This window comes from Elephas maximus, chromosome 11 (assembly GCF_024166365.1).
Source record: "Elephas maximus indicus isolate mEleMax1 chromosome 11, mEleMax1 primary haplotype, whole genome shotgun sequence".
Lineage (NCBI taxonomy): Eukaryota > Metazoa > Chordata > Mammalia > Proboscidea > Elephantidae > Elephas > Elephas maximus.
In genome coordinates this window covers 93,618,589-93,645,345 of record NC_064829.1, presented here as the reverse complement: position 1 = coordinate 93,645,345, position 26,757 = coordinate 93,618,589, and the positions used below count along the sequence as shown (strand labels likewise).

At 42.8% G+C, this 26,757-nt stretch overlaps 1 protein-coding gene and 1 pseudogene across 1 annotated transcript; one reads left to right on the top strand and one right to left on the bottom strand.

Annotated features, from left to right (window-relative positions):
- Positions 1-2,614: 2,614 nt before the first annotated feature.
- LOC126086204 (zinc finger protein ZFP2-like) lies at positions 2,615-16,740 on the bottom strand. The gene is made up of 8 exons (XM_049902380.1): positions 16,653-16,740; positions 16,329-16,523; positions 16,042-16,210; positions 15,300-15,480; positions 9,300-9,426; positions 9,198-9,200; positions 2,871-4,111; positions 2,615-2,716 (listed from the first exon to the last, which is right to left on the bottom strand). The coding sequence occupies exons 1-8, from the start codon at positions 16,738-16,740 to the stop codon at positions 2,615-2,617; spliced, it is 2,106 nt and encodes a 701-aa protein (XP_049758337.1).
- Positions 16,741-18,058: 1,318 nt separating this feature from the next.
- LOC126086203 (zinc finger protein 501-like) lies at positions 18,059-25,302 on the top strand (annotated as a pseudogene).
- The last annotated feature ends 1,455 nt before the right edge of the window (positions 25,303-26,757 follow it).

The following is a 26,757-nucleotide window of genomic DNA, read 5'->3' as shown; positions in this document are numbered from 1 at the left end:
ATCTTTATATTTGCCATATTGGAAAATAAAACAAAATTTTAAAAGAATATGAGCACGCATTCCATTAGCTTTAAGAGTGATGATGACATATGTCACTAATCTCTGGAAAACAGCACCGTGTGCTCTAAGAGAATGAGTAAAAAAAGCAAATGACTTTTTAAGTGTCGTTTGGTAAAGCTTCACATATGTATATACCAATGAAACCAGTCAAGGTAATGAACATATCTGCTACCCCCGAAAGGTGTCGTGTTTTTTTTAATAATCCCTCGGGACACTCCTTCACACCAAGCAACCACTGCTGTTTTGTCAATATAGTCTGTATTTTCTAGATTTATGTGTACACGGAATGAGACAGTATGTACACTTGTCTTGTTTCAGCATAATTACATGCAAATTCATCCGTGTGCATTGGAGCCCTGGTGGCATACTAGTTGGGCGTTCCGCTGACCAGGGGGTTGGCGGTTCCAATCCACCAGTAGCTCCTTGGAAGCCCTATGCAGCAGTTCTGCTCTGTGCTACAGGTCGCTATGAGTCAGAATCGACCCAACAGCAGTGGGGTTTTTTTTGTTTGTGTTTGTGTGCAGCAGTAATTCACGCCCTTTTTATTAGTAAGTAGTATTCCATTTTATGGAGATATCACACTTTGTTCGCCAGTTCACATTTGACTTGTTTCCACTTTTTGGCTATTACAAATAAATCTACTAGAAACAAACAAAAAAAAATTAGGCTCCCTAAAATGGTATCCTGTTTGATATCAACATGGAAAAAATGTTATAGATGCCATTCAATCCTGAAAGCCAAACAGTGTATTATTACTACTTGTTATGAACTTCCCCAGTGAGATGGGATATGCATGGGTTATAGAAGGAACATAATTCATCCAGGTTTATGAAAAACTGATTACATTTTATTAAGAGAACGATGATATTCTAATGGTACCAAAATGCAATTTCAATGGTTAAATGTAAATCCTACACACCCATATGCTGATTTATTATCTGTCCTCTGATGATTGCTCTTTCAGTTCCCAAAATGAGACTCATTCATCTGTGATACAAAACAGCTATTTCCTTTCAAAGGAGAGGGGGACCATCATTTCCCCTTGATTATTTCTATCGCATATGCAGTCTCCGGTGACCTATGATTCTGCTTCCATGAAAACGTTACACTTTAATGTCCTGGCCTGCTCTTTTTGTTTCCTGGTCAGCTGGTAGAGCAATCCTTCCGAATAATCATCAGTGGCCCTCTATCACACCGACAATCTGTAGAAGTGAGCCCTGGCTGTAGAAATGATGATTTAGGTCATACCTTGTGTTTTTTCTCCATCATTCCCCATGCTCAAAAATTTAAACAATATTCTGTCTTAAAATTAAGCATCTTTGTTTTTTTCCAGGTTGTTGTTACGTGCCATCGAGTCAATTTTGACTCACAGCAACCCTAAATACAACAGAATGAAACACAGTGCCCGGTCCTGCACCATCCCAATGATCATTCGTACGCTTCAGTCCATTGTTGCAGCCACTGTGTCAATCCATCTCATTGACGGTCTTCCTCTTTTGCGCTAACCCTCTACGAAGCATGATGTCCTTCTCTAGGGACCAATTCCTTCTGATAACATGTCCAAAGTATGTGAAATGAAGTCTTACCATCCTTGCTTCTAAGGAGCATTCTGTCTGTACTTCCTCCAAGATAGACTTATTCATTCTTTTGGCAGTTCATAGTGTATTCAATATTATTCACCAACACCAGGTTACACATATATAAATGAACTACTTAATGAAGTAGGCCCTTTAATCCTACCACTCCCTTCCCTAATACCATCATGGTGACACATAAAAAGCTTGTGATAAAGCCACAACATCAACAGATTTCAAACTTTAGGTTGAAAGTCATCAAAAGTAATGTAGCTTTTTCAAAGACAACTGAAAACATTTTATAAAGTTAATTAGACCTTTCCACAGATGCCCTTGGATCCACTAACATACGAGTGTTTAATGGGTTTTTAATAATCTGTGAAATTTAACATGGGGTTAACCTTTGAAAAGGATAAGAATGAATTCTCAAATGTTCAGTCCATTGTAAGAACTAGTAGACAATTTACCATATTCATTACACTTGTTACGGTGTCTTTCCAATATGAATTCTTCAATGAACTCTGAGGTCACTGCCTTATTTAAAGGCCTTGCCCCATTCAACACATTTCTGACTCATACGAATTCTGTCATGATCACAAAGATGTGAATACCTGATCAAATATCATCATATTCATTACATTTGTTAACTTTCCCTTGAATGTGAACTCTGTGATGCACCGTAAGTTTTGAAGTTTAGATAAAAGCCTTGACACATTTTCTTTCGGGGCTTTCTCTCAAAACATACATATTCTGATGTCTAGCGAGGTTTAAGCCCTGGTTAAATACTTTGCCACAAATACTAGTTTTATACGGTTTCTCTCCATTGTGGATTTTCTGGTATCGAATAAGGTTTTAACACACTTAATCGATTAGCAGCATTCATTATATGTTTCTCTCCAGTATGAATTCTCTAATGATCCCCAAAGCTCGAGCTCTGAATAAAAGCACTGCCAAACATATTAGGTTTATGGTATTTCTTTTCAGTTATGTATTCTCTGATGTCTAGTAAGGTTTGAAAATTGGGCAAAAACTTTGCCACATTCATTACATTTGTAGGGTTTCTCTCCAGTATGGATTTTACGTTTAATAAGGTTTGAGAGCTCAGTAAAGCCTTTGCCACATTCATTACATTTGAAAAGTATGAATTCTCTCATTGTCCCAGAGATGAGAACGTTTGGTAAAAGCCTTACCACATTTAGCATATTTTTAGGATTTCTCCCTAGTATGGATTTTCTTATGTTGAGTAAGGTCTGAATTCTTGGTAAAGGCACATTCACATTCATTGCATTTGTAAGGCTTCTCTCCAGTATGAATTCTCTCATGGCACCGAAGGAGACAACGTCTCATAAATGCCTTACCACATTTGGCACATCTGTAAGGTCTTTCACCAGTATGAATTCTTTGATGTTCCACAAGACTTGCATTCTGAATAAATGCCTTGTCACATACATTGCACTTGTACGGTTTCTCTCCAGAATGTATATGCTGATGTTTGGTAAGGTTTCCCAATTGAGTAAAAGCTTTACCACATTCATTACATTTATAGGGTTTCTCTCCAGTATGGATTTTCTTATGCTTAGTAAGGTTTGAACACTCAGTAAAGGCTTTGCCACATTCATTGCATTTGTAAGGTTTCTCTCCAGTATGAGTTCTCTCATGGTCCTGGAGGTAACAACGTTTGATAAAAGCCTTACCACAGTTAGCACATTTGTAGGGTTTCTCTCCAGTATGGATTTTCTTATGTTGAGTAAGGTCTGAATTCTTGATAAAGGCTCTGCCACATTCATTGCATTTATAAGGTTTCTCTCCAGTATGAATTCTCTCATGGCGCTTGAGGTGATAATGTTCGAAAAAAGCCTTACCACATTTAGCACATCTGTAAGGTCTTTCGCCAGTATGAATTCTTTGATGTTCCACAAGACCTGAACTCTGGGTAAATGATTTGTCACATATATTACATTTGTGTGGCTTCTCTCCAGGATGTACATTCTGATGTCTAGTAAGGTTTGCAAATCGGGTAAAAGCTTTACCACATTCATCACATTTGTAGGGTTTCTCTCCAGTATGGATTCTCTTATGTTTACTAAGGTTTGAATGCTCAGTAAAGGCTTTGCCACATACATTGCATTTGTAAGGTTTCTCTCCAGTATGAATTCTCTCATGGTCCTGGAGGTAACAACGTTTGATAAAAGCCTTACCACATTTAGCACATTTGTAAGGTTTTTCTCCAGTATCAATTTTTTGATGTTCCACAAGACTTGAACTCTGGGCAAATGCCTTGTTACATATATTACAGTTGTGTGGTTTCTCTCCAGGATGTATATTCTGATGTCTAGTGAGATTTGAGCATTGCTTAAACGTTTTGCCATACTTATTACACTTGTAAGGCCTCTCTCTAGAATGAATTCTCTGATGATTAGTGAGGTTTGAGGATTTGCTAAAGACTTTTCCACAGTCATTACATCTGTAAGGTTTTTCTCTAAGTTGTGTTCTCTGGTGTTGTGTAGGTAATGAAGGATACATAAAAATGTTTCCATATTTATTACAAATGTTGGTGACATTAGGAGGGATTCCCTGAAGTGGTAAAACTGAGGAACCACTGTTGACAGACTTCTCAGCTTCATTCCATTGATACATTTTCTCCTCAACTTGAAATCCCTGTGGTTCAGCCAAGTGTGATGGAAAGCTTAATCCAAGTCTATTTGCCAAACATTTCATATGCTTGTTATCTCCATAACCGATGTTATTTTTTACTTTTAATAAATTCCTCATAAATGGCTTCTCATTGTTGATATACTGATACATGTTTTTTCTTGCAGAAACACTCAGCTTTAGAGGAAAATTCTTCCAGGATTTGTTAGGTTGTTGGTCTTCCCTACTAGTGATATTTTTGTTCTGGGTTGTAGTTACTCCTTCATAATTTTTCTCATCATATCCCCACAGACTTACAAACTCATGCTTACTTTCCCACACTTCTCTGGAGTCAAAATCATCGATGCCATAGCTTTCATGTCCTTTCATCATCACCATTTGGAAGAATTCTTTATTCACATCCTCTATTGGTGGTAATTCCTTGATCACACGTATAGCAGAGACACCTGAAAAATATAAAGAACCATGGGCTCCCTATTAACTACTGCTGGAAAATGGATATTTTATATTGAAATGGTAACATTATACCAAAAGTAGTATCTATAATGAATGGAGTTATGAATCGTCTCAACCAGTCTTCAGGGGTTTAGAAAAATAAAGAGAATAGGATTTCACAATAAAGAAAAGGTGATAACATTTAATTCAAATCATTTTCGGGGAAGCCTAATTTCAAACACCCATTATCGAGCCACTCACACTATATAAACTCACGTACATTCTGAAAGCAGTATTTCTTTTTTCCACTGCTATCAAAAAGCATACAGATGGCATAGATATACGGCTGTCTCATCTTCGAAGTCAAATATTATACTAATGTATAGTGATGCATAATTATTTTACACAAATAAGTGGTAAAGCACTAAACTCTATACTATAATAGCAAATAATCCGCAACACATTTACCTAATGAATAAGATAAATAAATGGCAATTAGCAATTCAGAACTATAAAATAAAAATGCACAGGTAAAAATCAGGATGAATTTAATAAAACACTAGATTAACAAAATATTCTTCTGAATGTCGTTCTTGTTAGTGGCTGTCGAGTCAATTCCAGCTCATGATGGCTCCACGGGATTTTCAAGGCTGTGACCTTTCAGACACAGATTACCAGGCCTGTCTGCCAAGGTGCCCCTGGATGGTTCAAACTGTCAATCTTTCAGCTAGTAATCAAGTGTTTAACTGTTTACACCATCCATGAACTCCTTCTTCCAAATAATTGTTATGAAGCCATTATATCTATATAAAATAAGCATTTTGCAACATTAACAATTGGTGTATAGCAGTTTAATCCAGAACAGACACTGAGAAACCAAAGCTGTAAATCATAATCAAAATTCATAAAGCAGTAACCTGGTATAAATCCAGCAGGTAAAGTAATTTTCCCTTAAGAACAAAAGAAAAGACATATTCCAGAAGGAGCACACAATAGAAAAATTGGAAAATGTGTTGGTATCACTGGTGGCTGAAATATTAGGTCTAGATAAATACAAAATATTGTAAAGATTAAGAACTGCAGAAGGCAGTTTGAAAATCACAATTATGATTTCCTGTCTACACTTCTATCACATCAGCAACTAGCACAGCTCCCTAACTGTGGTGGGGGGGCACCCCATTGCCATGGAATCAATTCCTTTCCAACACATAGCAATACTATAGGACAGAGTGGAACTGCTCCATAGGCTTCTGAGGCTGTAATCTTTGTGGGAGTAGATCACCACATCTTTATCTCACAGAATAGCTGGGAGATTCCAACCACTGACCTTTCAGTTAGCTGCTGAGTGCTTAATCACTGCACCACCTGGGCTCATTCCCAACTATGGAGTGCCCTTGAATTATTAAGTTCTCTGGCCACAAAATATAAGTAATACAGATTATGTGTTTTGAAACTTTGTTATCTAACATAAGAGACACATTGATATGCAAGAAATTACAAAATGAAAATATTCGGCATATAAGCAAAGGACAATCTATTAATAAACATGACAGAAAGCTGACATATCTTATTAAATGAAGGAAACTACTAAGTCCTAACTACATGCCATGCCATATTCCTAGCCATCTAGTGGCATTTATTTGTTTAAATATCCCCGAGGTGAATTATTATAATGGACCCAAAGGATTTATATATCCATCCCTAATTTACAGAAAAAGGAGCCCTGGTGACTGCTCTGACAGGGATCATAATAGAAGTTCCCAGACACAGCTGGAGAAAAATGTAGAACAAAATTCTAACTCAAAAAGAAAGACCAGACTTGCTGGCCTGACAGAGACTGGAGAAACCCTGAGAGTATGGCCCCCAGACACCATTTCAACTCAGTAATGAGGCCACTCCTTAAGTTCACCCTTTAGCCAAAGATTAGTCAGGCCCATAAAACAAAATGAGAATAAGGGGGTGCACCAGCCCCGGTGCCAGGACTGGCAAGTAGAAGGGAGCAGGAAAGCTGTTGAAAGGTAACCCAGGGTTGAGAAGGTAAAGTACTGACATGTCGTGGGGTTGTTGACCAATATAATACAACAATGTGTGTATTAACTGTTTGATGCCAAACTAGTTTGTTCTCTAAACCTTGATCTACAGTTCAGTAACAAAAAAAAGAATAAAAATACAAATCTTTTCTTGAAAGGGGAAAAAAAAAATGAAAGAGCCCTGGTATCACAAATCATTAAGCACTGTGGTGAAAGGAGTTCTTTTATGTGGCCTTTTACCTTAGTTCTTTGAAAAAACCGCATGAGGTTTTCCCTCTGTGCTTTTCTACCCCAAAGAGTTTGATACTTTTGGCCAGGAGATTGGCATTTCCTAGGGTATCTGTAAACAGTTTGCGATTTGATACATTTTGTCTGATCCTGGGCTGTGTACCCTGCCCTGTGATTGCTATGCACCTTGCAGGAATTGGTCAATATACTATGCAAATGAAGTATCTGTTGCCTACCAAGATGGGATGGGATGGTCAGTTTGTGGCCCTGGCTGGAGGGCCATGGCTTGAAATTGACACAGAGTTTGTGTATGTATGCAGCCAACTCCACATACGTTTTTCAGACAGCAAGAAGCAAAAGGAAGAAAGGAGAGAAGCAGAGAGAGGCAGCAAGAAACCTAAAAAAGCTATAACACGAGTCAAGGGCTGTAATGCTGGTCAAGGGCAATAACAATGAAGACAGCAACAGGCCCAGAGCCAGTGGTGACAGGCCCAAAAGAGGTCCTGTGGCAGTCATAGTTACAGGCAGCTGGGCCAAGAGAAACCTGTCTTGAGTTGGCCAAGACGAGGCCTCTCCTCTGGGGTCTGAGTGGAATCTGCATGGCCAAGAGGAGCTGAGAGAGATGTCCTGCACTAAAGAAGGGACACTTTGCCTACATGCTTCCTGATCCAGATCCCAAGCTGTACCGTTACCTCCTTAATAAACCATTTAATCGTAAATATCATCCTTTAAGTTTTGTGTGGCCACTGCAACAAATTATCAAAACCAGAAGAGAAGCAGAGAGTGTTGTGGGACGGATGACTGGTGTCAGAATTGGTAACAAGGTTGGTCAGACATACCTCCACCTCATGGGAAATAGCTTTGGGTTGATGGTAATTCTCATCAATCCCCCTTGTAAACTTAGGCAGGTTCTGAGGCTACGACTACTGACACTATTTTACAGTAGTCTGAAAGCTCCATTCAATCTGGCCAGCATCACAGCAACATGCAAGCCTCGGCTGGCATACCAGTGTTGGCTGTGCGTGAGGTACAGCAGCCAGGAATCTAACCCCAGGTCTCCTGCATGAAAGGCAAGAACCCTCCCACTGAACCACCGATGCCCTCTAGCAAGTGGCATAATACTGACGCATTCTGCGGGAACAATATTATGGGTAAAAATGGAAGAGATTAAATAGGGAGGGAGTGTGATGTAATGGGAAGAAAGCAGACTCATGTCTAAGCCAGTATCAGCTCTGAAATACTTCAAATTGCATATCCCACTGGTTCCATTTATAGACAGGTACTGGAGGGAGTCCTACATATATATTCCTGGAGACAAATGCAACAATGTTATTTGTGGGACCCGAAAGCAAAACTCTGGATATGGCCATCAGGAAGAAGATGGATGAATTCATTCTGTACATCCACATGCAGATGTAATGAAACTCACCAACAGTGTAACAATGGAGGGTGACCATGGGTGGAGAATGAAGACCAGTGGGTGGGGGGAAAAGAGTTTATATAGAAATAAAAAGTTAAGAGGGGGTTTTTGCCTAGGTCTAAGCTTCTCGGGATTGGGATTACATTAGTTTAAGAAAAATTACATATGAACTAAATGATTACATCATTTTTTAAATAAAAATTACCAATTTTGGCATGTTAAACTTTTTGTGGTTGTGTCATGTTTTGTTATTATTTGTTTTTGTTTTATTTTTATAAAAATAATATTCTTTTGTTGACTCTTCTATTTGAAATCATATTTGAATTTTTTAACACAATCTTCTTCGCCATAGGAGAGACAAGGGGTATTACGGATCAAATTGAATCCCCCACAGATATGTGCTGTAAATCCTAACCCCTATAGGATTGTTATGAGTCAGAATCAAGTCAACAGCAACAGCTGTGGTTTTTCATTCAGATAGTAAGAGAGAACATTATAGATGGGCCTAGAAAACTATTTCACAAATCCATCTACTGACAGCCTCCTTCCAATTACTTAGGGAATATTTTACATACACAGATATCTAATTCTCTTCCAAAACCAGCTGAATAAGAAGCATAGGGAAACACCACGGAATAGGATATTTAGAAGTTTCTCATGAGGTTTTGTGTGTATTCACGTTCTAGAACCACCACTCATCTAGCATGTAACGTAGAGGACATCTGAAGAAATGGGAAGGTCAAAGTCCACGTGCCACATTACAAAGCTGCGCCTTTCTGAATCAACAGCTTCAATCACTGCCTTAAGAACAGGGATCGGAAACTCAGTTAAGCACAGCAGGGAATCCCAAGAGTCCATGCGATGCAAACATAGTAATTCACGGAGTGAAGTTGTGCTCACCCAGGAAGACCAGGTTCCTGTAGTTCTCCAACATCACATCTCTGTACAAGGTCCTCTGAGCTGGGTTCAGACATTCCCACTCCTCCTGAGAGAATTCTATGGCCACATCCCTGAACGTCAACAGTCCCTGCAATGAAAAACACATTTTACTGAGGGGCAACGGGGAGTCCTTTCCACAAACAGTGAGAGGAGCGTCCGTTATTCTGAGGAGGACCCCTCAGACATCTGTCATGTCGAGTCGATCCCGTCTCCTAGTGACCCCATGTGATGGACTAGAACTGCACCATAGGGTTTTCTGTGCTGCGATCTTCATGGGAAAAGAAGACCCGGTGGCTCAAGGGGTGAAGCGCTCAGCTGCTAACTCAAAAGTTTGGTGGTTCGAATGCACCAGCTGCTCTGCAGGAGAATGATGGGACAGTCTGTTTCTGTAAAGATTTGTAGCCTTAGAAACCCAATGGGGCATTCTACTGTGTCCTAGGAGATTGCTATCAGTCGGAATCCACTCGGCAATGGGTTCAGTGTTTTTGGTTTAATCTTTATGGGAGCAGAATGTCAGGTCTTTCTCCCTCGGGGCCACTGGGAGGGTTTGAACCATTAACCTTTTGGTTAGCAGCCAAGCACTTAAACGTTGCACCACCAGGGCTCCCTGTGTGAATATTACCACAATAAAAAAAGAGAATGGATTTAAGATTGCCACATCTAAACACTTTTCTATACACACGATTTCAATTAAACACCTGCCTAACTGCAGCAAACAATCCCTGGAGAGAGATTCTTGTTATTCTTGTTGTGTGTGTGCTGTCCAGTTGATTCCGATTCATAATGACCCTATAAGACAGAGTGGAACTGCCCCGTAAGGTTTCCTAGGCTGTAATCTTCACAGAATCAGACTGCCACATCTCTCATGGAGCAGCTGGTGGGTTCGAACCGCCGACCTTCTGATTGGCAGCTGAGCACTTTAACCACTGCACCACCAAGGCTCCTGCCCCATTTTACTAACATGAAAACAAATCCAAGACACATGGGATGTAAACCTTCAGAAAAGCTGAAGAATAAAACATCACAGGAAAATATTCATAGAAGAATTTATTTTGTTAAACCATCAATGATGTATTTTAGCAAGACTTGCAATAACTTTTGCCTCAGAACTGACCACAGTGGTTCTGCAGGGACACAGTGAGTGACAGTGGAGGATGTGACTGCCAAAAGGACATTTTATTTCTCAGTCTCTACAGCGCATCGTTTGGAGTTTTCCCACAAAACAAATACAGTGAAACCTGTGAGAACCAGAACTCGATGGGACTGCTTTGTGTTTCCAGGTCTCGGAAGTTTTCCACCTTTGACACGGTGCAGTCTTACCACTTTTCTATTGCTGTCTATTAGCAGAAAATATTTGAGTTTTCCTTCTCTAACAAGTTTGCCTTCCACAGGTTCTGGCTTTAGCAGGTTTTTACTGTACATCCACCATGTGATATTTAATTGGCTCCAGCCTCTCTGATGATGAGGAGAATTCTGCCCCTACATCTTGGCTGAATTACAACCATTTTTACCTAAAACACTTGCTGCAGGACAGTCCCCAAGTGAGCATCATGATCTCTGTGGCATGGACGTACTGTGAGGGATTTAGAGAGCCTCCTACTGTTAGACACAGGAGCCCTGGTGGCACAGTGGTTAAGGGCTGGACTGCTAACTAAAAGGTCGGCAGTTCGAACCCACCAGCTGCTCCACAGAAGAAAGATGTGGCAGTCTGCTTCTGTAAAGATTTCAGCCTTGGAAACCCTATGGGGCAGTTTGACTCTATCCTACAGGGTCGCTATGAGTCAGAAACCAACTGGATGGCAATGGTGGGATTACATCAAGGGAGTTATACTGCACTGACTCAGCAGTCCCCCGATGTTGCAAATGGTCAAGTGCTGAACTACTAGCTGAAAGGCTGGTGGTTCAAACCCACCCAGAGGGGCCTCAGAGACAGGCCAGACAATCTCCTTCTGACTACCAAGACTGACTCTTTTTCTATTTGGATTATTTCATTCTATATTTTGTCGACTTATCTGTATCTGCATATTCTTGTAGATCATATATTACCATCGCTATATAGGATTCCACTGTGTGAATAACAAAAAATTTCATCATTTCACTCAATAGGCATAACCTAAAAAAAAAAAAAGCACTTAACCACTACGCCACCAGGGTTTCCTCAATAGGCATATGGGTGGTTTTTAGTTTGGAACTATTATGAATGATACTCATAGGCACATTCTAGAAACTTGTGTTTTTGTAACACCTGTATGAATTTCTGTTACCTATGTATGTATGCATGCATGTATGGTGGGAGGAAGATGTGATAGTCCGCTTCTGTAAAAATTACAGCCTTGGAAATCCTACAGGGCAGTTCAACTCTGTCCGACAGGGTCCCAGTGAGTCGGAATTGACTCGACAGCCACAGCTTTGGTTTGGGTTGCTTTTACTGTTACACAATTAGGTGGGCTCCATATTTTAAAACCAATAAATCCCAAATGTCTCTTTCTAAACTATTTCACTTCAAGCCGTTAATACTGTGGAGCTAGAAACACAACAATTCGCTTACTTAGTTTCAAACGTCTTATAAAACCAGGCAGATTGGTCTCCTTTCTAGAGTACTCAGCGGTTCCACATATTCACATGGCACAGAAGTGTGCAGCTGCTTTAATGTTGTCCCACATCGAGCTGACAGAGCATCCAGATGTGGCCCCAAACCCTCCCTGCTGCTCACCCTCACTGCCCCTGTGGGGCTCACTTCCTGTCTCCCACCCAGGCCTGATGTGAAGCCCTTCCCACCACACTCCCCAAATGCAGTCTCTTCACAAGTCCTACGTCACTGGGTCACCATGAGGTGGCATCTGTGTGGAGGTGAGAGGGGACTGGGCGAGGGCTAGAGAATGTGTCAGGGAGAACACATCAGGGTCAGACGAGATGAGCAAATTGTCACAACAGCATTTCAGGAAGGAGAGGACAGAGCCACCAACTGGGAATATGACTGTTACCCTGGAAAGAGCCATTCTGGACGCCTCCTTTTTTCTTCTTCCTCTCAGCTTCATTCTCAGGCAAGATCACTCTTAAGAAGTTAATCCTGAGTGGGGAAAACATGCTGGTAAATGCTTAGAATGAACACAGCCCCCTCCTGTGCCACAACCACATACACACAGAGGACCTCACTTGGGGAATGACGCTCCCTGCCGCCCACTGTCCCACGAGGGACTCAGAGATGATCATCTCCTACACAGAGAACAACAGGTGAGTTTACAGCCCACCACTCCTGGTGAAGCCCACTCTCCACTGCAGCAGGGGGATCTAGGCTGCACAGACCCTCCCTTCCAGGTCACAGACCAACGCTGACACCACACCTCATACAGACCAGAGCCCCCTAAGCTCCCCCTAGAAGTGGTCTGGTCTCATCCTCAGAAATGGATGACCCAGAGTCTTGGTGCTAAATGCTGGCTGGAGATTAGAAATACCCCAAGTATTTTAACCACTCTGGAAGCCAGGCCCCACTTGACTATTTCAGAGGAACCTTTTGGGAAAACCTAAAAAAAAAAAAAAACTAGTTACCATCAAGTCAATTCAGACACACAGAGACCCTATAGGACAGAGAAGAGCTGCCCCATATGGTAACCTCTTTGAAACCAGACTGCCACATCTTTCTCCCTTGGAGAAGCAGGTGGGGTTGAATAGCTGAGTGCTTAACCACTGTACCATCAAGGCTCCTTATCTCTTGGGGAGAGAGGGAGAATACGGATGCAGTTATAAAATGCCTCAGAAAGCCAGCGTGCAGCCAGGCCTGAGGCTGCTCAGAGGAGCCAGGCCCAGCACATCTCCCACCTGTGGCTCTGCTCTCCCCTGGGACCATACTGTCACCTGGATCAGGACAGTGGAAGGGGCAGGACCAAAGAGAAACATGCAGAGCAGGCATTATGGACCAGAGGTGGGGGTGATGGTGTGGCTGGAATGTTAAATGGGGGTCAGAGAAGGCTCAACTGAGAAGGTGGTATCAGAACAAAGATGGGAGGAAAGAAGGGTGTCTGCTGGATGTATCTGAGAGACCAGAGAGTTACTTCTCCCTTATGCTTCTTTTTTCCCTCGGTCTTTCTCCTCTTTCGGTGTTTCTGTCTCTGCCCCACATCCCTCCCAGCCCCCTCTGATCCAAGCTTGCTTGGCATGCCCCATACCATTACATTAGAATCCTGGTTCCTTTGCTTGACATACAGATGTCCTGTATACCAAATGAAGACGCCCTGGTGGTGCAGTGGTTAACCACTCAGCTGCTAACAGAAATGTTGGTGTTCCAAACCCACTAGCCACTCTGCAGGAGGAAAATGTGACAATCTGCTTCTGTACAGGTTACAGCCTTGGAAACCCTATGAGGCAGTTCTACTCTGCCATATAGGGTTGCTTTGAGTCAGAATAGACTGGATGGCAAGGGGGTTGGGTTTTTTTGTTTTGCATGCCAAGGAAGAAGGCCTGGTGGTGCAGTAGTTAAGCACCAGGCTGCTAAGGGCATAAGGTCAGCAGTTCAAACCCACCAGCAGCTCAGCTTCTGTAACGATTACAGCCTTGGCAACCCTATGGGGCAGTTCTACTCAGTCCTACAGGGTCGCTATGAGTCGGAACTGACTCACCGGGAAGGGGTTTGGTTTTTGGGTTTAGTATCCCAAGGATCATGAAGATGCCACAGGACCGGGAAATGTTACAGTCCGTTACTATACATAAGGTCACCAGGGTCCAGGGCTGACCCTAAGGCAACAACTGCCCAGAAAGAACACTTTCCAGTAGGGCATTAGCAATGTAAATGCACCAGGACAAGCACAGCCAGTGGAAAATTTGTGCAGAAGAAACAGGGAATGACTACAAATATGTGCAAGTCACCTTCCCCAGTCCAGGATGGGATGTGGGTGAAGGGTTTTAGGGCCTTCCCCAAGGTGGTCACCCTAAAGGGGAGGATTGTGGGAGAGTGGGGAGGGGAAGAACAGGGCAACTTGAGAGGACCTGTTGATGAAGGTGGGGTGCTGGAGAACCCCATGGCAGGGAGTGGTTGATGGAGCTAAGATGAAGTCCCCAGGATGCGGAAAATTCCACTGGCTCAAGAAATTTTTCTTGGCACGCCCAGTATCATTAGTTTAATATCCTGGTTCCTTTGTTTGGCATTCCCCATAACTTCACCTTAAAATCCCGGTTCCCCTTTCCTTAACTGCTGCCCTAAAACTAGAGGAAACTGGCGAAAAGTTTAGGAGCCACGTTGATATTCAAGAGAACCTTCTACCTCATTCAGTACCGCATGCGTAGTAACCTCCCCCGCCTCTGCCTGGAGTTTAGCCGCCATTTTCTGAACATGAGGCCCAGGAAATTATAAAGTCCACTGCGCTTGCACAGTATGATTAAGAAAGTTGCTGATGTAACTCTGAAAACTTCCAACTTGTAAATGCCTTAAAAGTAAACTTTCCCGCAGACTTCGCGGAGCAGCCTTGGTGGCGGTAGCCCCAACTGCTCCTTTCCTTTTCAAATGCAATAAAGGCGCCTTTCTACGCTCCCCCCCAGGTCTCTCTTTTACTGGCTGAAAGGATTTGTGCCAAGCAGAATGTGGAGTCTCTACCCGACAACAGGGCGAAACTGTGGCGGGGGCGCAAAGGAGTTGGACCCATCTCCTGGCGAGGTTGGGAGAGATGCGAGGATCAGTGAAGGGTTTTAAGCAGGAAAACGACCCAGCAGGCTGTGCCTACAAGGCCCGAAGGCAGAATGGCCAGGGACCGGCCTCATCGCGATTTTGACCAGGATGAGGCCCAGGGACGCGCGAGCTAAACGACTGGACTTGGGAACGTCTCCGGTAGACACGGGGATTCACCTTGAGACACGTGGATATAGGGGCTTTAACGACCGGAGCGGCCATGAGACCCCCAGTATACAGAACCGGGGCCTGAGGGAACGCGAGGCTCACAGCTGAGCCAAAAACAACGGAAAGTCACTCACCGAGTACGCCCCTCGCTTCCTTCGATTCGCTTCTGGGTGTGCGCCGAGGGCCCTGGCGGCCGAGGGGTAGGACTTAGCGGGGCGAGGGGTGGAGCCTGGGCGGTCGAAGGTGGGGCTTGGGAGGGCGAGGGGTGGGGCTTGAGAGAAGGAGGAGTGGGACCTGGGTGGGCGAGGGGCGGGCCTGGGACAGGACCAGGACTGCTTTCTTTCCCTTACGCAGACAACCTCCACTCTTGCTTCATTAAATAAATTCTAACTACTCGAGCTGAGACATTCCCTGATCCCACCCCCGCCCCACAGCGACACCCCTCACCAAGGTTCCAGCCCCCAATTTCTCGCGCCCACTCACTCGCTAGACCCACGTCTGCTCCCGCTGGCAAAACGGGCTTTGACTTGAACGATTTCACTTTAAGAGGAAAACATCTGAGCTTCCAACATGTGACCTTCACCACTCTAATCTTTTATCTTAAATTGTTTGAAACACTAACTTAAAATCGGAAGGAGACAGTCGAGCTGCATAGGACACCACAGAGGTTCAAAAGAATGCACAAGCAGAAAATCGCTGTCTCGACATACAGACGAGGAAACGCCGAGAGGCGGGGCGCCGGAAACTCGGCCCCCGCCCAGGGCCCGCCCCTTCACCAGCCCCGCCCCACCCCCTGACGTTCCCGGCCCATGAATGGCCAGTCTCCTCCCCCTGCATTGGCCATTCGCGCGCCCCACTCAGGCCCCGCCCCTTTACCATTCCCGCACCACCTTACTGCGGTTCCTACCGAGGCCTAGCCAAGCTACACGCGCTCCACTGTCGGTTGGCCTCGTCCAGGCCCCGCCCAACGCTGCCTCGTCTCTTTCCGCCGGGCGCCTGCGCAGTTTACTGCGCACGCGGTCGCGGATTGCGCGGGGCAAAGGTCCTACGTAGGTAGGTTGTCGTCTTTCTATTTTAAAACTTTCTCTTGGCGGTCCCGGTCCTCCACACCTGGGGCCAGGGGCTGCTCCTGATCTGAAAGTACCCGCCCCTGCCCTTCCCACCCCCGGAGATCACGGCGCGGCCGTGAGACGTTCCGAGCCCTGGTCGCTTCGCCGCCGGCAGGAGATTCCCCTCCATTGAGGTGTAAAGTCGCCCACAAGCGAGACCCCTCCCCGGCGTTTCTAATCCAGGGCAGTGCAGACGCTGCCTGCCTCGTCGTTTCGCCGCTTCACAGACCTCTCCGACCACCGCTCGCCCTGCGCGGATTAAGCCCTCACCAGGAGGTGGATTCGCAGCGTTCTTGCCCCCCCCCCCCCCGCCGTCTCTTCCCTCGATGCCAGCCCAAGCCACCGCGTCCTCAACTTATGGGACTCTCCAGTCCCCACCTCTCCTGAGACCCCAGGCACCAACACCTTGCGTCCTCCTCAGACCGACTCCTGCTGCCCTCCCTTCTGCGACATCCCTTATCCCCATGTTGCGAGGGTGCATCTGGGCCTGTCTGTCGACAGGCTGCGTGTTCTCCCCGGTCTTGGGACTCTGAGACCCCACCTCTCCTGAGACCTAGTTCTCGTGTCTTCTTGCGGCTGGGTCCTGCCTCCCTTTCGCGGTCACTGCTTCCTCCCTGACTCACGTGTTGGAAAGGGGATCCAGTCCCACCCCCTGGAAGTTGTGCTCTTCCTCATCAGCGGGCATCACATTCCATCCCTGTGCATGTGTGGGATCCCCCAGAGGAAGAGAGAGAACAACTGCCAGAGAAAGTGAAATACTGAGAGAAAAGAAGACTGAGGGAGAGCCATAAAGAGATGGTACAGTAGAGGGTGGGAGAGGATTTGCAAAAACAGTTTGAAAGATAATAAGCCGGGAAAATTGCAAAGAGAAAAGAAAATTTATCAATGTAGAGAAAAGGGAGATCGTCAGAGAGTGAGGGGGAACAATATACGGAGGGGACCTTTAGTCGGCAGGTAGGAGTGGGGATGACAGGGGGATGGGAAGCACTTCAAACAGTTGGGGGAGAGGATGAAAGAGTTGGAGTCATGGCAGACAGAGCAAATTGATGCAGGGACAGAAAGGGGTGCAAGGGATGATGGAGATCAGAGAAAGAAATGAGGGAGGGAACTCAGCAAGCTGGGGTTGCCAAAGAGTGAGAGTGGGGGGGAACAGAAGTGGGGGCAGAGAGGAGCATAAATATATAGCGATGGCATCAATGAAAGACTAGGGGAAAGAGCACAGAGAGGTGAAACGGGCAGGAGTGGAGCTGAACAGGCCTAGGAAAAGTAGAGAGAAGGGGAGAAACAGCAGGAGAGGAGGTAGTGTAGAACAAGAGGGAAAGAAACTGAGGGGGAAAGGAACAGGAGTAGAGGAAAAAAAAGAAATCTAAAAGACATACAGAGTGAGAGAAAGACACATAGACATGCAGAAAGAGGAGGACTTAGACCCAGAGGAGTGGGCAGTTGATGGGATATGGATGGTTTAGCTGTGATATATTGATTTATGAGTTTATATTCTAATCAACTGAAAATTTCTTTGAAATATACAGATGGGAATGAGAATTGCAAAACCCCCTATCTATAAGGCTTGTGCATTTTATGGTTGGTAGTCTCAGAAGATAACTTCCATCACAACCCCTATTCAGCCGGAGGGCAGTGACTTGTCAGTTTTGGGTCACCTTCTGCCCTTTTCCTGGGATAGGTGGGTGGGAGGAAGAAATGGGACAAGAAATTACTGACTCTTTTAGTTTCCTAGTGCTGCTGTAACAGAAATAGCAAGGGGGCTCTGCTCTGCATGGAGTATGATGTCAGGGCCGGGTCTGGGATCTGAAGGGGAGGGTCAGTCTGGCCCTGATACCCCTGCTACAGGGGAATGTGTGCTTCAGCAGGAGCGGAGGGTAATAAACTCACCTGTTGGTCTCCATGTAGGAGGTTATTGTCCCTGAGCCCTTCCTGGGACAGTGGACAGCAGGGACCATCTTTCCCCATGGCGAGTTCCTCCCTGTGGGTATGGTTGTGGCACAGGGAGGGGGTGTGCCGACTGTAAGCTTTTACCAGCATATTTTCCATACTCACCATTGACTTCTCAAGACTTATGTTGCCTGAGAATGAAGCCTGGAGGAAGAGGGGAAAAAAGAGGCATCCAGAATGGCTGTTTCCCAGGTAACTGTCATATTCTTGGTTGGTGGCTCTGTCCTATCCTTCCTGAAATGCTGTCCTAAGAATTTGTCTCCTCGACTCTGACGTATTCTGCCTGACACATTGGCTTGCACTCCCCCTCTTACCTCTATGCAGATTCCATCTCACAGTCACCGAGGGACATGGAACTTGTAAAGAGGCTCTATTTGGAGGGCATCATGGGAAGGGCTTCACACCAGGCCAGGGTGGGAGACAAGGAGTGGGCCCCGTGGGGGCAGTGCGTACACAACAGGGAAAGTTTAGGGGCTACATCTGGATGCCCTGTCAGTTCTTTGTGGACAATTATGGAAGAAGCTGCATGTGGAAAGGATGTGTTACTGTGCACAGATGCTGGAAAATTCTGGAAAGGGAGACTGATAAGGGGAACCTGTTCTGCCTGATTTTATAATGCATTCAAAGCTAAACAAGTAAATCAGTGTGTTTCTGGCTCCAAAATATTAATGATCTGGAATGGGATGAGCAGTTCAGAAACAGATTGTCAGTGGAAGAGGATACCTTATTCTATAAAGTAGTTGGTTTTTAAATATGAAATGAACCTAGATGTCTAAATGTAGGAGTGTCTTTAAATCACTCACAGCACATCCGTCCTATTGAGACTGTGTGTTTGTGTCGGTTTGTTTCAGGCATAAAACCAAAATCAAACCAAATGCATTGCCGTTGAATCGATTCGACTGACAGCAACCATATAGGACAGAATAGAACTGCCGCATAGAGTTTCCAAGGAGTGCCTGGTGGATTCAAACTGCTGACCTTTTGGTTAGTAAACGGAGTTCTTAATCACTACAATACCATGGTTTCCAGCCAAAGCATAGGAGCAGAATTTTCTTTGTCATCAGAGAGGAAGGAGCCAAATTCTGGTTTTACCACTGTTAAATATTTTATTTTAAACGTCACATGATGGATATATTTGATTTGTGGCCACACCCCACATAGTAGGGCCTAAGAAATAAAACATCCCCTTCCCATCTTGTCGTTCACCGTCACTCACCCACTCCCACCTCCGTCTGCAACCACAGTTGTAGTTCTATGTCAGGAGTCAGTGCGGATCTTGGTAAAATGCATTTAAGCATTGTTACGTAGTTTTAGAAAAATTTGTACACGGAATGTTTTGCTGCAATATTTTATTTGTCACCTTTTGAAAATTTACACTATGTCTTGGAGTTGTTTTCATGCTAGTAAACAAAGAGCTAGCTTGGTCTCTTACATCCTCATTAGGCTCAGGCATCCTGTGCAGTGGTGAATGGCTTGAGCCCGGGCCAGTCCCCTTGTCTCAGCCTTTCCGTTAGTGGAAATGCTTCCAGTGTTTTCTGCTGTTAATGATGTTTGTCTTAGTTTTCTTGCTGAATGGCAGTTTTGTCTTCCATATTTCCTATTCAGAATGACTTTATTATCCAATAATTTCTTCAAAGAGTTACTCCTTAAATCTTTTTTGTATCTTAATCTGTTAAATTAATGCATACAATTAATAAATTTTCTAATCTTGAATCACTGTTTTATTAGTGGAATAAATTCAGCTTGTCTTTTGTGAATGGCTAGCTATTTAAATTTAAATGGGTAAAATTGTGTTTATATTTTTACATATATGTATTTCATGGAGATTAGAGTTAAAGTTTTTGATATTTTTTTCATTTTTGTGTAGTTTTTTTTAACTAACTCAATATAGTATAGTGATGACCAGACTAAATAGTATAATTTAGACATTTTCATTATACCAGAAATGCTGAAATGCACATGAGCAAAAATAAAAGATAATGAAAACTTATTGCAAAAATACATCATTCAGAGATAACTAGGCATATTTCATTTAACTTAAATGTGTTAAATGTGTATGTATGTGGGTGTGCAAATATTTACAAGCCCGTGAATTTTATGAAATGTATATCAGCATTTCATAAATTCGTTTTATATTTTTTTAACTGTTGAAAATATATTATTTTCCATGGTCTTAATTTTTGTCTACACTATAATGTCAATGCGGTAGTAGAAGTAAGTAACGGATAGGAGTAGTAAGAATAGTGACAAATTACATGCATGTGTCTGTGCATACCTAATGACATTTTATCCAGTTCCATGTTGTTGGGCTTGAACTTATTTTAAGTTTTCTCAGTTTGAAAATAATCTGCAACCTATTTTTAATGTTGCGTCTGTTATTTAACTAGTTTTTTAAGGTTCAGTTCTGAAACTTGACCACCTGGGTTCAAGTTCTAGTTCTGTGACTTATTAGCTGTTTGAGTGTCTTACAGTGTCTGTGACACTGTCGTCTCCTGTGTACAGTGGAAACAGGTGTTTCTCTATTGAGCTATTATGTCACATGATTTAATATATACAAAGCATTTAAAGTTTAGAACCTTACTGCTCAAAAAATGTTAGTCGTTTCTGTTATTAGCATCAGCACCATTTTTTGATTCTGACATTTCTTTAAAGCCGTGGTGGACTTTGTCATCCCTGAAGACACCATTCTTGCTCTAGCTCATTTGAGAAACTCATTGTCACTTGTAGTACAGAACTAACATCTAACAGGTCTATACAGATGACACTGTGTTGAGTGTTTTTTTGTATATTTGTTTTATTGTCAATAAATATGTGAAGTCCACAATGATTAGTGGGCTTCACACCCTCTCTTGGAAAAGTATAATAAAACAAAATCAGAGACACATAACTTGCTCAGAATTATCTTACGTGGCTCTGTCAGAATGCTTACATCTGGCAAGTTGATCCGTATGCCTCTGTCTTCTCATTTTGCATGAAAATTAGAACTCTCTATATTCACTTGATTAGATGTCTTTTTCATTACAGGGACTGTTGACATTCAAGGATGTGGCCATAGAATTCTCTCAGGAGGATTAGGAATCCCTGGTCCCTGCTCAGAAGGCTTTGTACGGGGACGTGATACTGGAAAACTACGGGAACCTGATCTCCCTGAGTGAGCATAACTTCCCTCCAGAAGTCGGGATCTGCCCTTGAGTATCTTTGCATCTTCCTTTGAGAGTCTCTTGGCAGCCCCTGCCTTGCTAGCTGGAGTTTCAAATCCCTGTTCTTAATAGAGAGACTGAAGTTCATTCAGAAATGAAAAGCTTTATAATGAGTCATCTGGGCTTTGACCTTTCTCTTTATTCAGATGATCTGCCCTCTTCACACTACGTCATCAGTGGTAGTTCCAAAGCTTGAGTATCACAAAACTTACAGCAAACATTTAAAATGTCTGATTTCCTGGTTTTACCCCTGTGCTTTTGATTCAGTAGGTCTTGGAAGAGAGCTAGGTATGTACACAGGCATTTAGAAGGATGCAGTCCATGGACAAATTTGTGAACTAGTTTTCTAGACCCATCTGTAATGTCCTGTTTTCTCAGCTGAACGGAGGGTTTGGATTCTACCTGGAAAAGTCACCGCACATCACATTTCTTTTTTCTTATAATCAAGAATCTCTCTTTCTGACCTGAATAATCTCCATTTTGGAGACAAAGGGAAGAGCCCTGGGCTGTGGAGAGGGGGAAAAAAAAAAAACCCATATGGGTAGGAATGTATCAAAGGTATAAACACAGGCTAAAACACACATGGGCAGAGAGGAAACAGATCCATTAAATAATCTTTGGGAAACTCTCCAAATGGAAAAGATCTGCAGGAAAGCAAAAGTTTATTTCTTGTAAGCTCTCAAAGGAAATTTTCCTTTCTTCTGCTTATCACTCTGTTCTTCAGACATGTAACATTCAACTTTAGTAGTGCCCCAGCTCAAACACAGATAAAGGCAAAGTGTTTATTGTGTCTTACAGCATGCTATGATACGGTTCCTGTGACCTCACCTAATTCAACATGCGTAGGGAACGATGACACATCCAAGAAGAAATCACTGATTAATACTATTAGTGACATAAGGAGCCCTGTGGCACAATGGTTAAGTGCTTGCTGCTAACCAAAAGGTTGGTGGTTCAAACACACCCAGCAGTCAGCTGGAGAAAAGACCTGGCAATCTGCTTCTGTAAAGACTAGAGCCTAAAAAACCCTACGGGGCAGTTCCACTCTGTCACATGGGGCTGCTGTGAGTCATAATCAACTCAACAGCAGTGGGTTTGGATTGATACAGCTCAAGTCTTGTATCTCCTTTGAAGTATTTCTTCCTGTGACCAAGGATTTACTGTGACCTGTTGGCATCTGCACCACCTGAGTAGGCAGTGGTGTCTGTTGCTTCAGGATGGTTCAAACCCTGGCTGTAGAATTTACTTTCCTTGCTAATTAGCATTCTGTACATAATCTATGGGCCTATGCTTTTCATCTGAAAAATTATGCCTGCAACTTTATGGAAATGTGATTTTGGTAGGGTAGTTGTCTGAATTCTAGTCCTACTGTAACAGAAATATCAAAGTCTGTGGCTTCAACAAACAAATTTATTTTCTCACATTTTAGGAGGTAGAAGTCCAAATTCAGGGCACCAGCTCTAGGAGAAGGTTTTCTGTCTCTGTTGGCTCTGGGGAAGATCCTTGCTCATTGGTATGTTGGTGGTCTTCATGTGGCATGGTATCTTATTTTCCCCCATCTCTTCTGTACTTCCTTGTTTAATCTGCTCTTTTACATCTCAAAAGAGATTGGCTCAAGATATGCCTTAATCTAATACTGCCTCATTAACATAACTAAGAAAACCCATTCCCAAATGTGATTATACAACACGAATTTTGGGGGGACACCGTTCAGTCCGTAACAGTAGTTAAAATCTTGGCATTGGAAGAAGAGAGAAACTGATAATTGACTTGTGCTTTGAAGTGGTAGTAAAAGACCCCTTCCTTCAGGACTTAACCTTTTATTGTGTGAGTGATTTAGTCATAGAGTATTTGAAACTAGGCTTCCTTGTAAGCAATTTGAATTACATGTAATCAGCCTTTCTTTACTGAGGAATCCTATTGCCTTTTTGCATTCCTAAACATTTGAGCACCATGACTGATAGGTTTCATAACTGTTCATGATAGGTATTACTTCTGATGTAATAATACTTTTTTCAATATAAGGTACTCATTTTCCAACTACAGTTAATAGTAAGCCTATGGTTCTCTGTATCTTACAGATATCTCTTCTAAATGTATGCTCCAGGAATTATCACCAGATGAGAGCATTATTAAAGGAGAATTATTCCAAACAGCAATGTTGGAAGGATATGCAAGTCATAGTCTAGAGAATTTTGACCTCAGAGAAGCCTTGGAAAATATGCATGAATTTGAGAGTCATTGGGGATATAACGAAAGAAATAACAGAGGAGTAACTACCTTGCGTAACAACAGTCCCACTGGTAGAGAAGACCAACAGCATGACATATCCTGGAATAATTTTCTACTAAAGCAGAGTGTTTCTGTAAGAAAAAGTGTGTGTCAGTATTATAAACATGAGAATCCATTTGTGAGGGATTTATTAAAACTCAAAAATAACAAGATATGGAGAAAACAAGAATATGAAATGTTTTGAAAATAAGATTAAGCTTTCAGTCAGATCTGGCTGAACTGCAGAGATTTCCAACTGAAAAGAAAATTTATGGATGCAATCAAGTTGAGAAGTCTATCAACAATGGTTGCCCAGCTTCACCACTTCAAAGAATTCCTCCTGGTGTCAATTTCAACATATGTAATAAATGTGGGAAGGTGTTTAAGGATCCCTCATTGCTTACACGACACCAGAAAACACATACTACGGGAAAACTTTATGAATGTAATGAAGATGGGAAGACTTTCAACCAAAGCTCAACCCTCAGTAAACATCAGAAAGAGCTCACAAATGCAATGAGTGTGGCAAAGCCTTTAATTACTTCTCAAACTTCATTAAACATAAGAGAATCCATACTGGAGAGAAACCGTATAAGTGTGAGGTATGTGGCAAGGCCTTTATTTAAAATTCAAACCTTAGGATTCACCAGAGAATTCATATTGGAGAAAGACCTTCTAAATGTAACGAGTGTGGTAAGGCTTTTATCAGACATTCATAACTTCTGGGTCATCAGAGAATTCGTACTGGAGAGAAACCTTACAAATGTAGTGAATGTGACAAACCCTTTACTGTGCATTCATGCCTTACTCGACATCAGAGACTCCATGATGAAGAGAATCTTTATAAATGTAATGAATGTGGTAGGGCTTTTATCTGTCGTTCATACCTCTGGGATCATGAGAAAATTCACACTGGTGAGAAACCATACAAATGTAGTGAATGTGGCAAGGCTTTTAGGCAACAGTCTGACCTCAGGATTCACCAAAGAATTCACACTGGAGAGAAACCTTACAAATGCAGTGAGTGTGACAGAGCCTTTTCTGTGTGTTCACACCTTACTAATCATAGGAGAATTCATACTGGAGAGGAACCTCACAAATGTATTGAATGTGGCAAAGCCTTTACCCATTTTTCAAACCTTATTAGACATCGGAAAATACATACTAAAAAGGAGCTTCGTAAATCTAATATATCTCTGAATGCTTTCATCCAAAGTCCAAACCTCGGGGATCATCAGATAACTCATAGTAAAGAGAAAACTTACAAATGTAACGAGTGTGGCAAATCCTTCACCACGCACTCAAGCCTTTCTAATCATAAGAGAAGCCCCAGTGGAGAGAGACCTTACAAATGTAATGAGTGTGGCAAATCCTTTACCGTGCTTTCAAGCCTTACTAATCATAAGAGAAGCCATACTGGAGAAAAACCTTACAAATGTAATGAATGTAGCAAAACCTTTACACGTTTTGCAAATCTTACTAGACACCGGAAAATACATGCTGAAAATGAACGATATAAATCAAATACATGTGTCAATGCTTTTATCCAAAACTCAAGCCTTGGGCATCATAACAAAATTCATACTGGAGAGAAACGTTACAAATGAATGTGATTTTTTTTTTTTTAATCAAATGTTCACAGCATTAGATGCATGAGAGAATAAATACTGGAGAGGAAGTCTTCAAATGTAATGATGTCATAAATCATTTAGTCAGTTTTCACAATGGAATACATGTCAGAGATGTCATACTACAGGGAACTAAGCTTCTGGTCCTTATTAAAAATTAAAAACCTTTTTGTTGTCATTAAAAAAAAATTTTGTTGTCATTAGGTGCTGTCAATTTCTAATGTGATAGAAGTAATGGAGGAGAAATGACGGTCTCCCTCTCCTTCGTAAGGAATAATATCCCCCTGCTTAGAGTCCTCACTGGAATCATTTGAAGAGATGAGTATATATTAATTTACCATAAGAATGAGCGTAGTCAACGTGGGGTAAACTAGGACCTTCATATGTTCACTCCTCCAAAACTTTTAATTTGCACTTGTGACCACTCCACAGAGACAGGATGGACCTCCATCCACAGTTTGCTTTGGATGTTAAGAATGGTGATGCCACATACTAAAGGGGTATGAGAATGCTTATTACATAACAAGAGCTGGGCAGGCTTTATAGGCTGCTATGAAATGGCTGGAGAGATCAGGGATAGGAGACTGGCTTATGTTTCCATGGTAGTTAGGAGGTAGGGCTGGGTAAGAGTACCTGTATGTGGTTTGAACTTCCCACTAGCACCAAAAGGGCAGGAACACTTCCTCGCTTTTTTATCAGCTTATCACCTGTCAGTAGTTGTCTTAGTCACCTAATGCTATTAATAAATTCCACAGGTTGGTGGCTTTAACACAGAAGTTTATTTCCTCACAGTAAAGTAAGCTGAAAGTCCAAATTCAGGGCATCAGCTCCAGGGGAAGGCTTACTCTCTGTCAGCCTTCTCGTCAATCTTCCCCTGGACTAGGAGCTTCTCCACGCAGGGACCCCAGGTCCAAAGAACAAGCTCTGCTCCTGGCACTGCTTTCTTGGTGTCTGAGGTTCCCCAGCTCTCTGCTTGGTTCCCATTCCTTTTATCTCTTGTAAGATAAAAGGTGGTGCAGGCCACATCCCCTGGGAAACTCCCTTTACATTGGATCAGGGATGTCACCTGAGTAAGGGTGTTACAATCCCACCCTAATCCTCTTCAACATAAAATTACAATCACAGAATGGAGGACCACACAATACTGTGAATCATGGCCCGACCAAACTGATAGACACATTTTGGGGGGTACATAATTCAATCCATGACAGTAGTTAAACATGAAAAAGTGGAGTCAGATTCTCCAATACTGAATATTTGCTCTTGAAGCTGCACAGTTTCCTTCATGCTGGTACCTTGCTAGGAATCCCTGGGTGACAAATGTTTAAGCACTTGACTACTATCTGAAAGGTCAGTGTTTCAAATCCACCCAGAGGCACCTTGGAAGAGAGACCTGGTGATCTACTTTCAAAAGGTTACAGTCATCGTGAAGCA